The sequence below is a fragment of the Musca vetustissima genome, unplaced genomic scaffold (assembly GCF_032173495.1).
Source record: "Musca vetustissima isolate MV318-11 ecotype Yass unplaced genomic scaffold, APGP_CSIRO_Mvet_v1 utg22101, whole genome shotgun sequence".
In the NCBI taxonomy this organism is placed as follows: Eukaryota; Metazoa; Arthropoda; class Insecta; order Diptera; family Muscidae; genus Musca; species Musca vetustissima.
Genome location: NW_026874843.1, coordinates 57,411 through 69,695, shown reverse-complemented (window position 1 = coordinate 69,695; position 12,285 = coordinate 57,411). Strand labels below are relative to the sequence as shown.

The window sequence follows — 12,285 nt, the reverse complement described above, 5'->3', positions numbered from 1 at the left end:
TAAAATTTAGCATAATTAAATCGTTCTGTTTTGAATTTAATTTTTTTAGTACATGTGTGTAATGTTGCGTTACCAGTGTAACATGTGCGTGACTGTGTTCAAATTTAATATTATATGTCAAATTAGTTTCTCAAAAAAATTAAATTTCAATATAATCTTGAATAACACCTTATATCTGTAAAAGAAATCCGCAATTTTATCTCCAACCAATTCGCACAAATTTCATATCGAAACTGATATCCAATTTTTAAACGGAAAAATTTGTAGCGCGTGCGTGTGCTAAATTTTGCTTAATATCTCCAAAATTTACAAAAATATTTATAAAAAAATTGCAGGTATTGTTAAAGGCGTAAAATTATTTAATAAAAATTGCAAAAGAAATTTGGGAATCTATTTTATAACTAAACAAACGATTATATTTCGCACGCTGTAACAGTGCGTGACATGGAATTCGTGATATACGAAGTTAATATAATAAAACAAGTCTTGAGTGATTTTTCTTTTGTTAATTAATTAATTTATTTTTCATGTTGATCTTTGTTCAAGGTTTACAGTTTTTAGAACAAAACTGGAGCAGCATAAGACAAGGGTGCGGAGTAAGCGAAAGGGGCAGCATAGGTGGCTGCGTATTTGGCAACAACAGGGGTAGAGTAAGCAGCAGCTACAGGGGTGGTGGAAGCAGCAGCTACTGGAGCGGCGAAAGTCTTGGCAACGACAGGGGCGGCGAAAGTCTTAGCAACAACAGGGGCAGCAACGGGAGCAACAACTGGAGCAGTGGCAATACCATTGTAGTTACGGGCAACATATTGGCTACTAGTGGCAGTAACAAATGGAGCTGGGGCAGCAGCAACAACAGCAGCGGGTGCGGTGTATGCCAAAGGAGTAACCAAACCGGGCTTGGCGGCAGCACAGGCAATGACAGCGAAGATGACAACGGCCTAAAGAAAGTGAAAATAATAGTTAATATTTTATACTGATTCGATGGAAATGTTTCAATACTTACGAATTTGAACATTTTGATTTTAGATTTGTGGTTTTAAAATTTGATTACTTTGATAAGTAAATGACTTCTGATATCAATCCAATAATGAAGTTAACTATTTATACGAAATAGTTATACAATTTAATTCACCTTCAGTTAAAAGTTAATTTTAAATATGAGAAGGCATATCATTTAAAATATAAATAGTTCACCTTCCACATCAAATGTTCTTGAAATCTACAAGAATGACCGTTACCTCTACTGAGTTTAAAGTGAGTTTCATAAAATTAAAGAAACAAAAAAAATATTTAAATATTTTATTGTTTGAAAAAAAGCCCCACAAACTGTGTCCCGCATTTTAATTGTGTGTTAAATAAGCAATGTTTGTATTGTTAAAGAAATCTACAGCACACTGAAGCATATGGTTGGCAGTTGGATTGAAATAACTTTTGAAACTAATTTGTTGACAACGACGAGACGGCACATTTTTATTCACTATAAATACTTGACTTAATTCTATATTTGGCATCAGAAGTCACTTACTTATCAGAGTAATAACATTTGAAATCATCAAACCTATATTCAAAATGTTCAAATTCGTAAGTAGTGAAAACTCTACATCAAATTTCTTTAAAATATTAATAACTTGTTTCGTCTCTTTTAGGCCGTTGTCATTTTCGCTGTCATTGCCTGTGCTGCCGCCAAGCCCGGTTTGGTTACTCCTTTGGCATACACCGCACCCGCTGCTATTGTTGCTGCTGCCCCAGCACCCTTTGTGACTGCCACCAGTAGCCAATATGTTGCCCGCAATTACAATGGTATTGCCACTGCTCCAATTGTTGCTCCCGTTGCTGCCCCTGTTGTCGCTAAAACTTTCGCCGCTCCAGTAGCTGCTGCTTACACCACCCCTCTTGCTGCTGCTTACTCGACCCCTGTTGTTGCCAAATACGCAGCCACCTATGCTGCTCCTTTCGCTTACTCTGCACCCTTGACTTATGCTGCTGCCCCAGCTCCAGTTTTGTTCTAAAAAACATTGAGACTGACCTATAGAATATCGACACAATAAACTATATATCAAATTTAAACAAAACATGATTATTTATTTATTTACTGTGTTATTTATGAAGGGCCTCCTGCACGTCCATTGACAATCCCATCTGATCTCATAAAGTTTATTACAATATTACCCTCTCTGCTGTTCATATGTAGAGAAACAATAGTGATCAGACCTCCCCTACTGAACAACTATAGTCGAACTGCACAGGCTCCATTCAGGTGTTGTCTATTGTCCCGTTCTTGTTAATATTACTTACACATACTCGTTTCTGGTCGTCTATACTGACTCCATTCTGAACTATAGGACTTTATTTAACATGCTTCGGAATGACCGATTTGGGCTAAATGTGCACCGTATTTTTGTATGATTTGTTGCCATTTTAAAGGAAACTTCATAATGCCTGCTCTATTTGCCAAAAAACTCTAATAGTTGATTTTCACAATCCTTCCTAGTTATGAATTTTTTTATCATTAAAGACATTTTGCAATGCAAGCAAAATATGATAATCGCTTGCTGCCAAGCCCGGACTGTATGGAGGATGCATTAAAACTTCCCAACCAAGCTCCCAAAGTTTCTGGCGAGTTACTGTAGATGTGTGTGGCCTAGCGTTGTCCTGGTGGAACACGACACCTCTCCTGTTGGCCAATTCTGGTTGTTTATGGTCAATTGCTATCTTCCAACGGTCCAGTTATTGACAGTAGAGGTCAGAATTTAGAGTAAGGCCATATGGAAGCAACTTATAATAATTAATCCCCTTCCAGTCCCACCAAATGCATAGCTGAACCTTCCTGGCCGTAAGTCCTGGTTTGGCCACCGTTTGAGGTGCTTCACAGCTTTTTGACCACGATCGTTTTCATATGTGATCCATTTCTCATCCCCAGTCGCCATCCGTTTAAGAAATGGGTCTACCTCATTTGTTTGGACAAGGCTTCGAAGATGGAAATTCGATCCATCCTATTTTTTTCTGTTAATTGTTGTGGCACCCAAACATCGAGCTTCTTTGGGAATCGAGCTTTGTGTAAATGGTTTAAAAAAGTTTTATAGTCGATTTTTAACAACTAGGCGATCTTACGACTGCTAACATGCCGGTCAGCTTCAATAATTTTTCGGATTTTATCGACATTTTCATAATGGTTTTTCCTTATGAAGCCTTTCTTTGGTAGTCTATAATGAGACCATTATAAGGTTTTTCGTCAAAAGTAATGTTAGAAGTACCCTATACTTACGGACCATCTTTCTGACCGTCTATTAATGCCACTTAAGAAGCCCATATAGGCAAGCAATTACACACTAAAATCCTTCAAGGACCAGAATATGGTACAATATTAGTTAAATTATTCGTCAGCCACACAGATGTTGCTATTGAGAATCCCACCTGCTGTGGTGAACATAGATGGTCCGTCAGAAATAGTGACGTAAATGACATACATTTTCGACGTATATTACATACGTCAGAAACGTCGGAAACCCACCAAAAACCATTAGGTTTTTGACAAAATACCTATTTCCATTAGTGAATTTGGAAATTACGTATGCTTTACTGAAATCCATATAAAATTTCAAAAAAAATTCTCCAAAAAGTTTAGAATTTTGTATTAATTCTAGTAAGGAACAGACAGATATATGTAAAAATAATATGTATTTTTGAAAATAACGGTATATGGTAATAATAATCGAATTAATGACGTTTTCTACATTTACTACATTTTATACAGGTATATGACGTTTTCGACGTTTACACCTTTTTGACAGTCGAAAACCTAAAAATTCGTCATACGGACCATCCCTGGTGGTGAATAGTCTGTAATTTAAAATTAAAATGACGACCTCACCCGAAACTGCTAGAAATTATAACGACTTTCTTCTCTTCTAATTACAACATTGTAATTAGTTAAGATAGAAGTTGTATTTGTCATTGAATCAAGTCTATTCTTAAAGGAGTGGACTGAGGTGATGATCGTCTGTGTCAGGGCTGTAGCCCAGACACAGATGATTAGGTGCGTTAGATAGACTCCGATTCAAACCTTGTTATCAGTCAGTACATTTAAGTCTTTTTAAGGGAACCTATATATATATATACGATAGTTTTTCTAGATGAGGATTAGGTTCGTTATATTGACATTCAGGTTGAAAATTATATTGCATGCTAATTGAAAGAAATCTGACATTTTTGTCCATCTTTTTTCAAATCGTGGATAAATAGATTTTTCACCAGATTTTTCGAGTCTATATTAAAGACGTTATTTGTATAGTGTCGTGAAACAATTTTCATATATAATAATAATCACATCCCTTGCCATATTATTAAAAATATAACCTTTAAGATAAACAGTGTAACAAAAATATTACAAGTTTTAAAATTTATATTTTTATACATTAAAACAAATCGTTTATATATATATTTTGTTAATTTAATAATTTATTTCCGGTGGTGTTCTTTGGTCAAGATTCACAGTGTTTAGAACAAAACTGGAGCAGCATAAGACAAGGGTGAGGAGTAAGCGAAGGGAGCAGCATAGGTTGCGGCGTATTTGGCAACAACAGGTGTAGAGTAAGCAGCAGCGACAGGGGTAGTGTAAGCAGCAGCTACTGGAGCGGCGAAAGTCTTGGCAACGACAGGGGCAGCGAAAGTTTTGGCAACAACAGGAGCAGCAACGGGAGCAACAACTGGGGCAGTGGCAATACCATTGTAGTTACGGGCAACATATTGGCTACTGGTGGCAGTCACAAATGGAGCTGGGGCAGCAGCAACAACGGCAGCGGGTGCGGCATATGCCAAAGGAGTAACCAAACCGGGCTTGGCAGCAGCACAGGCAATGACAGCGAAGATGACAACGGCCTAGAGGAGACGAAACAAATTGTTAATATTTTGAACAAATTTGATGCATATTTCCAATACTTACGAATTTGAACATTTTGAATTAGGGATTGTGGTTTCGAAATGTGATTACTCGGATAAGTAAGTGACTTCTGATATACGGTGTGGAACAAAGTCAAGTATTTATAGTGAATAAAAATTTGCAGTCTTGTCGTTAAAAAAAATGCTCCAACACTTATTTCAAATCAACTGTTAACCATACGCCTCAGTATGCAGTGGATTTTTTAGCAGTATAAACACTGATTGTTTGGCACTCAATTAAAATGCGGAACACATTTTGTGGGGCATTTGTATTTCAACAACTAAAAATGTACGAGTATTTAAATATTTCAGTTTTTTTCTGTATTTTTATGGAATCTATTTATAAGTGAGTAGACGTAACAGTTATTCTAGTCAATTTCAAGAACATTTGATGGGAATGGTAAACTATTTATTTTTTAATAATTAAACTGTAATTTCATTGTCGATATAAACGGTAAACTGAAGGTGACTTAAATTGTATCACTATTTCGTATAAATAGTTAACTTCATTATTGGATTGATATCAGAATTCACTTACTTATTCGAGTAATAACATTTCAAATCCTCAACCCTTAATTCAAAATGTTCAAATTCGTAAGTATTGAAACAATTACATCACATAGGAGCAAAATATTAAAAATAAGTTTCACCTACATTAGGCTGTTGCCATCTTCGCCATGATTGCTTGTGCTGCCGCCAAGCCCGGTTTGGTTGCTCCTTTGGCATACACCGCACCCGCTCATGTTGTTGCTGCCCCAGCTCCCTTTGTGACTGCCACCAGTAGCCAATATGTTGCCCGTAACTACAATGGTGTTGCCACTGCTCCAGTTGTTGCTCCCGTCGCCGCTCCTGTTTTAGCTAAAACTTTCGCCACTCCAGTTGTTGCCAAGACCTTTGCTGCTCCAGTTGCCGCTGCTTACACCACCCCTGTTGCTGCTGCTTACTCCACTCCAGTTGTTGCTAAATACGCAGCCACCTATGCTGCTCCTTTCGCCTACTCCTCACCCTTATCTTATGCTTCTCCAGTTTTGTTCTAAAAAATGTAAGCCTTGACCAAAAATCACGATGAAAAATAAATTATTTAGTAAAAAAATTACAAAGTTACCAATAACTTGTTTTATTGTATTAATTTATATATTAGGTTGGGGAAAAAGAAATATATTAGGCTGGTCGTCGAAAATGCCGATAAAATCGGAGAAATGATCGACAGTGACCGGCATTTTAGCAGTCGTAACATTGCCCAGGAGATAAAAATCGCCCATAAAACTATTTTAAGGGGACCCCCCCATTCTCGGGGTCAAAATTTTTGTTGATATAATTCGAATCTACACTGATTAAAGAATGTCGAACTCATGAAGATATAGCCGATTTATTGTGTCAGCATCAAGTAACGGCTGAAGGGCTTCTCAAACTTTAAACGCGTTTTTCTCTAAACATTTTTTTGCGAATGGCGAATCCCTTAAACCATTTACACAAAGCTGTATTCAAAAAGAAGCTCGATGTTTGGGTATCACACCAATTAATAGAAAAAATAGGATGTATCGAATTTTCATCTGGCGAAACGGAATGAAATAGACCCATTTCTTAAACGGATGGTGACTTGGGATGAGAAATGGATAACATACACAGAAAAAAAATTGTAACCATTTGATAAAAAAATTCAAAAATCCAATTAAAATTTTATTGATTTTTCGCCGATAAAAATAATGTTCATATTTACAATCGCCGATAAAAAAAATTGTAATCCCATTCGAAAATATTTTGATAAAGTAATTCTCATATATACTAAAAATTTTGTTGAATTTTATTTTGTTAATCGATAAAATATTTGTCATATTGACAATCTTGTTTATCAAATTATTATTATTATTTCAAATTAAATTTCTTGTAGTACGATACAAAACCTTTTAAACAGCAATTGCCGATTTTTACCCTTATTATTACAGCTCTCCCACAAAAATACCTCCAAATTTTCAGTATTTTAACGGCTTTAAACTAAATGTGTAGCTCTATACCGAATAAAAACTTATATTTGTTATCCATATTTTACAATCTATTCAACAAAGTACTTTGTAATAACGTAATAAAAAATAATATGGCATATTACAAAAAAATTATTAAAAATTGTCCAACAAATTTAATAATTTTTTTGGTCAAACTCGTTTGTTGATGGTTTTTTTGTGAATTGTTGGTGTTTGATAAACATTTCCGACTACGTTTGAAATATGTTATCGACATCTTTTTGTCGAACGCTGATGAAGCATTTAATCAAAAATTTCGGGGTGGCTTTTTTTTCTGTGTTATATAACACTGTGCGAAAACGATCGTGGTCAAAGAGCGGTGAAGCACCTCAAACGGTGGCTCAACCAGGACTAACGGTTTGCTATGCATTTGGTGGAACTGGAAGGGAATTATTTATTATGAGTTGCTTCCATATGGCCAAACGCTAAATTCTGAACTCTACTGTCAACAACTGGGCCGTTTGAAGATGGCAATTGATCAGAAACGACCAGAATAGGCCAATAGGGGAGGTGTCGTATACCAACAGGATATCGCTAGGCCACACACATCTACAGTGACTTGTTAGAAACTTCGGGAGCTGGGTTGGGACTTGGCACCAAGCGATTATAATCTTTTTCTTGCATTGCAAAATTTCTTTAATGACAATGAAGTAAAAAAGCGTTAAGTTCGACCGGGCCGAACTTTGGATACCCTCCACCACAGAAATACTGAAACAGTTTTTAAATGAAAACATAGCGAACATACATATAACGACAATTCTTCCAATAAATTGTTGTAAACCAAATAGAAAATTCAGCAATGGGGGTTTTCCTAAAATCTCAAGACTCTAAAATGTTGACATATATTATTAACGCATGGTACGGTGAAACTTGTGTATAAAATTCTGAAAATACTCAAATTTAGAGGGCAATATTATATATGAGGCATACTAAAGCGGGACCAATATTGACAACATTGTGTAGGAATTAGTGTTTTCATTATATAAGGGGTTAGGCCTAATTAAGGGCCGATGTAGCTCAAGTTCCAAGCTAATATTTTAGTTTTGAATCCCAATATGACTAAATTGACTAAATCGTTTTAGAATTCCATACTATGTGGGGTATGAACTGAAATTTCGTCTGCCGAATATCCCCCTATTATGTGTGGAATACATCTACATGGGATAACCCCAACACACCGAAAAAATCAGCTAACTATTTTAAAACAAAAAAGGGGGTTATAAGGAGACTACCCTAAAATATTAATAATTTTTGGTAGGGAGATTTGTTACCATATACGACTACAAAATACCAAATTACAGCGAATTCGGTTGAAACCCGTGCTCAATAACCCCAAAATACCGAAAATTGGAGGGTACCCTTATATGGGGCTACCCGAAAAAATTGACCTATATTTATAATTTTTAGTGGAGAGGTTTGCTACGCAATAAGAACTCAAAGTACCAAATTTTTGCGAATTCGGTTGAAAAACGGGCTCAAGAACCAACCCCAAAATACCGAAAATTGGGCATACACTTTTATGAGGCTACCCGAAAAAAAGACCTATATTTATAATTTTTTGTGGAGAGATTTGATACCCAATAGGAACTCAAAGTACTAAATTACAGCCAATTCGGCGAAAAAATCTGGTCAATACCCCCCAAAAACTGAATATTGGGAGGTACCGATATATAATGGCTACCATAAAAAGTGGACCTATATTTATAATTTTTAGTGGAGAAATTTGGTATCCAAAAAGAACCCATTTTACTTAATTTCAATTCGGTTGAAAAATTCGGTTGAAAAACGCGTTCAAGAACCCAAAAAAAAAAACTGAAAATTTGGGGGTACCCTTATATGGGAGCTATGCCTAAACGTGGACCGATATAGCCCATCTTCGAACTTGACCTGCCTGCAGACAAAAGACGACTCTATGCAAAATTTTGGCGTTCTATCCCAATTCGTTTAGACGCTAGAGTGATTACAACAGACAGACGGACATGCTTAGATCGTCATAGAATTTTACGCTGGTCAAGAATATACATATATACTTTATAGGGTCGGAAATGATTATTTCGATGCGTTACAAACGGAAAAACAAAACTAATATACCCTCCATACTATGGTGGAGGGTATAAAAAATGGTATCATAAAAACCATATTTTTGTTTAATGGAGATAATGGATGTGTGCACTGAAATATTCATATGTATGCCTATTCAGGATTCCACACCTTTCGGTTTTTCTTAAATCCAACTTGTACGGATTTCCAGAACTATTACATACCTCCAGAACTATTTACACACTTCGACAGGAATCCTAACTTCAAATTTCATGATTCTAACTTCTCCCAAAATTCAAAATTCAGTTTAGTACTTTTCGTATAAATGATTACATGCTTCCAAAGCCACCTCCACATATCGACCCTGCTTCTCAATTCTAAGTCGCATTTCAAGTTTTTAGTTCTATCCATTCCTATGAATTTGAATATTTAGAGTTCAAAATTTCAAAAAAAAAGAACGACGTTGCTACATCAATTCTACACTCGAATTTCCAAAAACCCAGCCCTATTTGCCACCTTCGGACTAAGAGTGACCCTCACCCAAAATTTAAAGATTGCAGCTTCAGCCGTTTCGTCTGGGCGTTGATAAATCGTTAAGTCAGTAAATCACTTTACTCTTTCATTAGTACAGATATTATGGGACATTGGGTGATAATAAAATAATTGTTAACAGATGCTGGTTAAAAATCTGGTTAACCGTAACCTGCTTGTTTCTTTAGAATAAAATTATTCAATAAATACTCTATAAGAGGCATGTCAGTAAAGCTCCGATATTCCCTAACCATCTACTTGGCTAAAGTAAATGTGTACTATTCAAATCTGGCGGTCATACCTTTCAATAACATTTTATGAGGTTATTACCCATTGTCAAACTGACCTACACCAACCGACAGTATTCGCTGGTATATATGTTAGTGTAGGTCATGAAATAGTTGGCTCAAAATAATGATCACCTTACTGAAACCTGCTTAGCATAATTTAACGTCCAACAGAAATGTGCATATAAACAATTGTACGTTAAAAATACCCAAAACAATATTGTCACATAGACAAATTTTTAAGAAGTTATTAACCTTAGCCACCAATATTTTTCAAACGCTTTGAGTCATCATCTAAAAAAATAGAAAAGTTTTTAGGATTTTTTATGTTTCGATTTTCATTGTCAATGTCAGCGGCCGAAGTAAAACACTGAAATTCCCACCGGATACTATGCTACTCAAATCACGTTCGAAACATAAAATACCATAAATGTAATTTCGGATGGAATGGTGTTGAACTACGGCCACTGTGCCGGCTACTAAATCAAAACACTGAAGCATGGACAGAGTTTGAAACCTATGTCACGTGCTCATTTATTTTGGAGGCGGAGGAGAGTGAAATATCGTGATTTATTTGTTTTGATTTTGAGATCCGATGGATGAGTATAAATTGTCGTGTACCCCGGTGAATTTTATTATACATCGACTTACTTTTGATTTGTTAACAACAAATTTGCAAAAAAATCCTCAAACCCCATTCAAAATGTTCAAATTCGTAAGTGATTATAAAAACAAAAAATCTCAACGTATCCTTAATGATATTTATTTGTTCTTGTTTAATTATTTCTTTAGGCCGTTGTCATCTTTGCTGTCATCGCCTGTGCTGCTGCCAAGCCTGGTTTGATTGGTGCTCCTTTGGCTTACACCGCACCAGCTGCCGTCGTTGCTGCCCCAGCTCCATTTGTCACTGCCACCAGCAGCCAAGTTATTGCACGCAACTATAATGGTATTGCCACAGCTCCAATTGTTGCCCCCGTTGCCGCTCCTGTTGTAGCCAAAACTTTCGCTGCACCAGTTGTTGCTCCCGTTGCTGCTCCTGTTGTTGCTAAGACCTTTGCCGCTCCCCTTGTTGCCAATACCTTTGCTGCCCCAGTTGCTGCAGCCTACAGCACACCCTTCGTTGCCAGATACGCTTCAGCTTACAGCACACCTTTGGCCTACTCTACACCATTGACTTATGCCGCCCCCGCTTTGTGGTAACTCGTTGAATATTTATTGGATGCGAAAAGACTGATGATACTCATGTTTCGATTAAAATAATTTTGTTAAAAAAAAAACAAAAACAAAACATTTATGTTATTTAATTGATCAGTGGGGGTTACAATAAACTAAATATTCAAAATGCTTCAAAAATTGATTTAATATCGATATTTTGGTATTTCGAAGAACTAAAACGAGCTAGCTAGCTTCGAAAGGACTTTTGGCTAATATTAAATAAAATTCAACAAGTAAGTTCGACCATACAGAACTTTTTATACCTTTCACCATGTGGTATGGCTCATGCCTCAGTATTGCAAGGGTACTGGGCCCCCTATTCTAAGCTATAAAAAACTAAAATTTTGCTATACCCTTCACCACACTGTGCTACAGGGTATTATGTCTTTGTGCTTATATTTGTAACAGGCAAAAGGAAACGAGATAGACACATGGTTCCTTTTGAGAATAAGCATATAATCACTTTCTAAGTCGATTTATGCATGTCCGTCCGTCTGTCTATCCATGTGTTGGAGTGGTGGTGGCTACTGAGAAGACGGTGCTGATGATGTTGAAAGGCAGGTTAGCACGCAGTCGTCCTCCCTGCATTCGAGCTGGTGAACGCGGCATAAGGTATTCGTGTACTGTTAAATATCTCGGAATAACGGTGTCGGAGCGTTTGAATTTTCTTCCACACTTTGATCGGTTGAAAGAGAAGTTGACAACGGTCGTTGGGACCATCAGGCGTGTTTTGCGGACTGATTGGGGCTTGAGTAGGCGCTCTGTACGTATCATATATGGTGGGCTTTTTGTTGCCTGCGCAACTTATGGTGCACCTATATGGTACAGAGCTGCCTCTTCTGTCTTCGGGCAGAGGAAGCTCCTTTCGTGTCAGCGAGTCGTCATGCTAGCGTGCTTGCCAGTGTGTCGCACTGTTTCAACAGAGGCGTTGCAGGTGCAGCTTGGCGCCGCGCCGCTTGATCTTGAAGTGAGATGTAGGGCTATCATGTATAAGCTTAAGCGTGGTTTGCAGTTGGATGAGGATGATTGGCTCAGGCCTTCTGATTTGGTGGATGGGGAGAGTAGGCGGTACAGCACTATCCTTCGGGACTGTGTTGTTGATAGGTGGAGGGCTAGGTGGACGAACAGTGACAAAGGAAGGGTGACGTACGAATTTATTCGTGACGCAACGTTCGTAGTGGACCGGCCAGACTTTCGCTTCGGCTTAAGTACTGGTTTCTTACTGACGGGGCATGGCTCTCTTAATGCTTTTC

General features: G+C 37.2%; 3 protein-coding genes across 3 annotated transcripts; 2 read left to right on the top strand and 1 right to left on the bottom strand.

Annotated features, from left to right (window-relative positions):
- Positions 1 to 557: 557 nt before the first annotated feature.
- Positions 558 to 1,015, bottom strand: LOC133337000 (calphotin-like). Its single transcript, XM_061545267.1, has 2 exons — positions 1,004 to 1,015; positions 558 to 938 (listed from the first exon to the last, which is right to left on the bottom strand). The coding sequence occupies exons 1-2, from the start codon at positions 1,013 to 1,015 to the stop codon at positions 558 to 560; spliced, it is 393 nt and encodes a 130-aa protein (XP_061401251.1).
- Positions 1,016 to 1,569: 554 nt separating this feature from the next.
- Positions 1,570 to 5,975, top strand: LOC133336989 (cuticle protein 38-like). The gene is made up of 4 exons (XM_061545256.1): positions 1,570 to 1,581; positions 1,647 to 1,997; positions 5,521 to 5,532; positions 5,598 to 5,975. Exons 1-4 carry the CDS (start codon positions 1,570 to 1,572, stop codon positions 5,973 to 5,975), a joined length of 753 nt encoding a protein of 250 aa, XP_061401240.1.
- Positions 5,976 to 10,510: 4,535 nt separating this feature from the next.
- On the top strand, positions 10,511 to 11,017 carry LOC133336981 (calphotin-like). The gene is made up of 2 exons (XM_061545245.1): positions 10,511 to 10,532; positions 10,610 to 11,017. The coding sequence occupies exons 1-2, from the start codon at positions 10,521 to 10,523 to the stop codon at positions 11,015 to 11,017; spliced, it is 420 nt and encodes a 139-aa protein (XP_061401229.1). The 5' UTR covers positions 10,511 to 10,520.
- Positions 11,018 to 12,285: the final 1,268 nt, after the last annotated feature.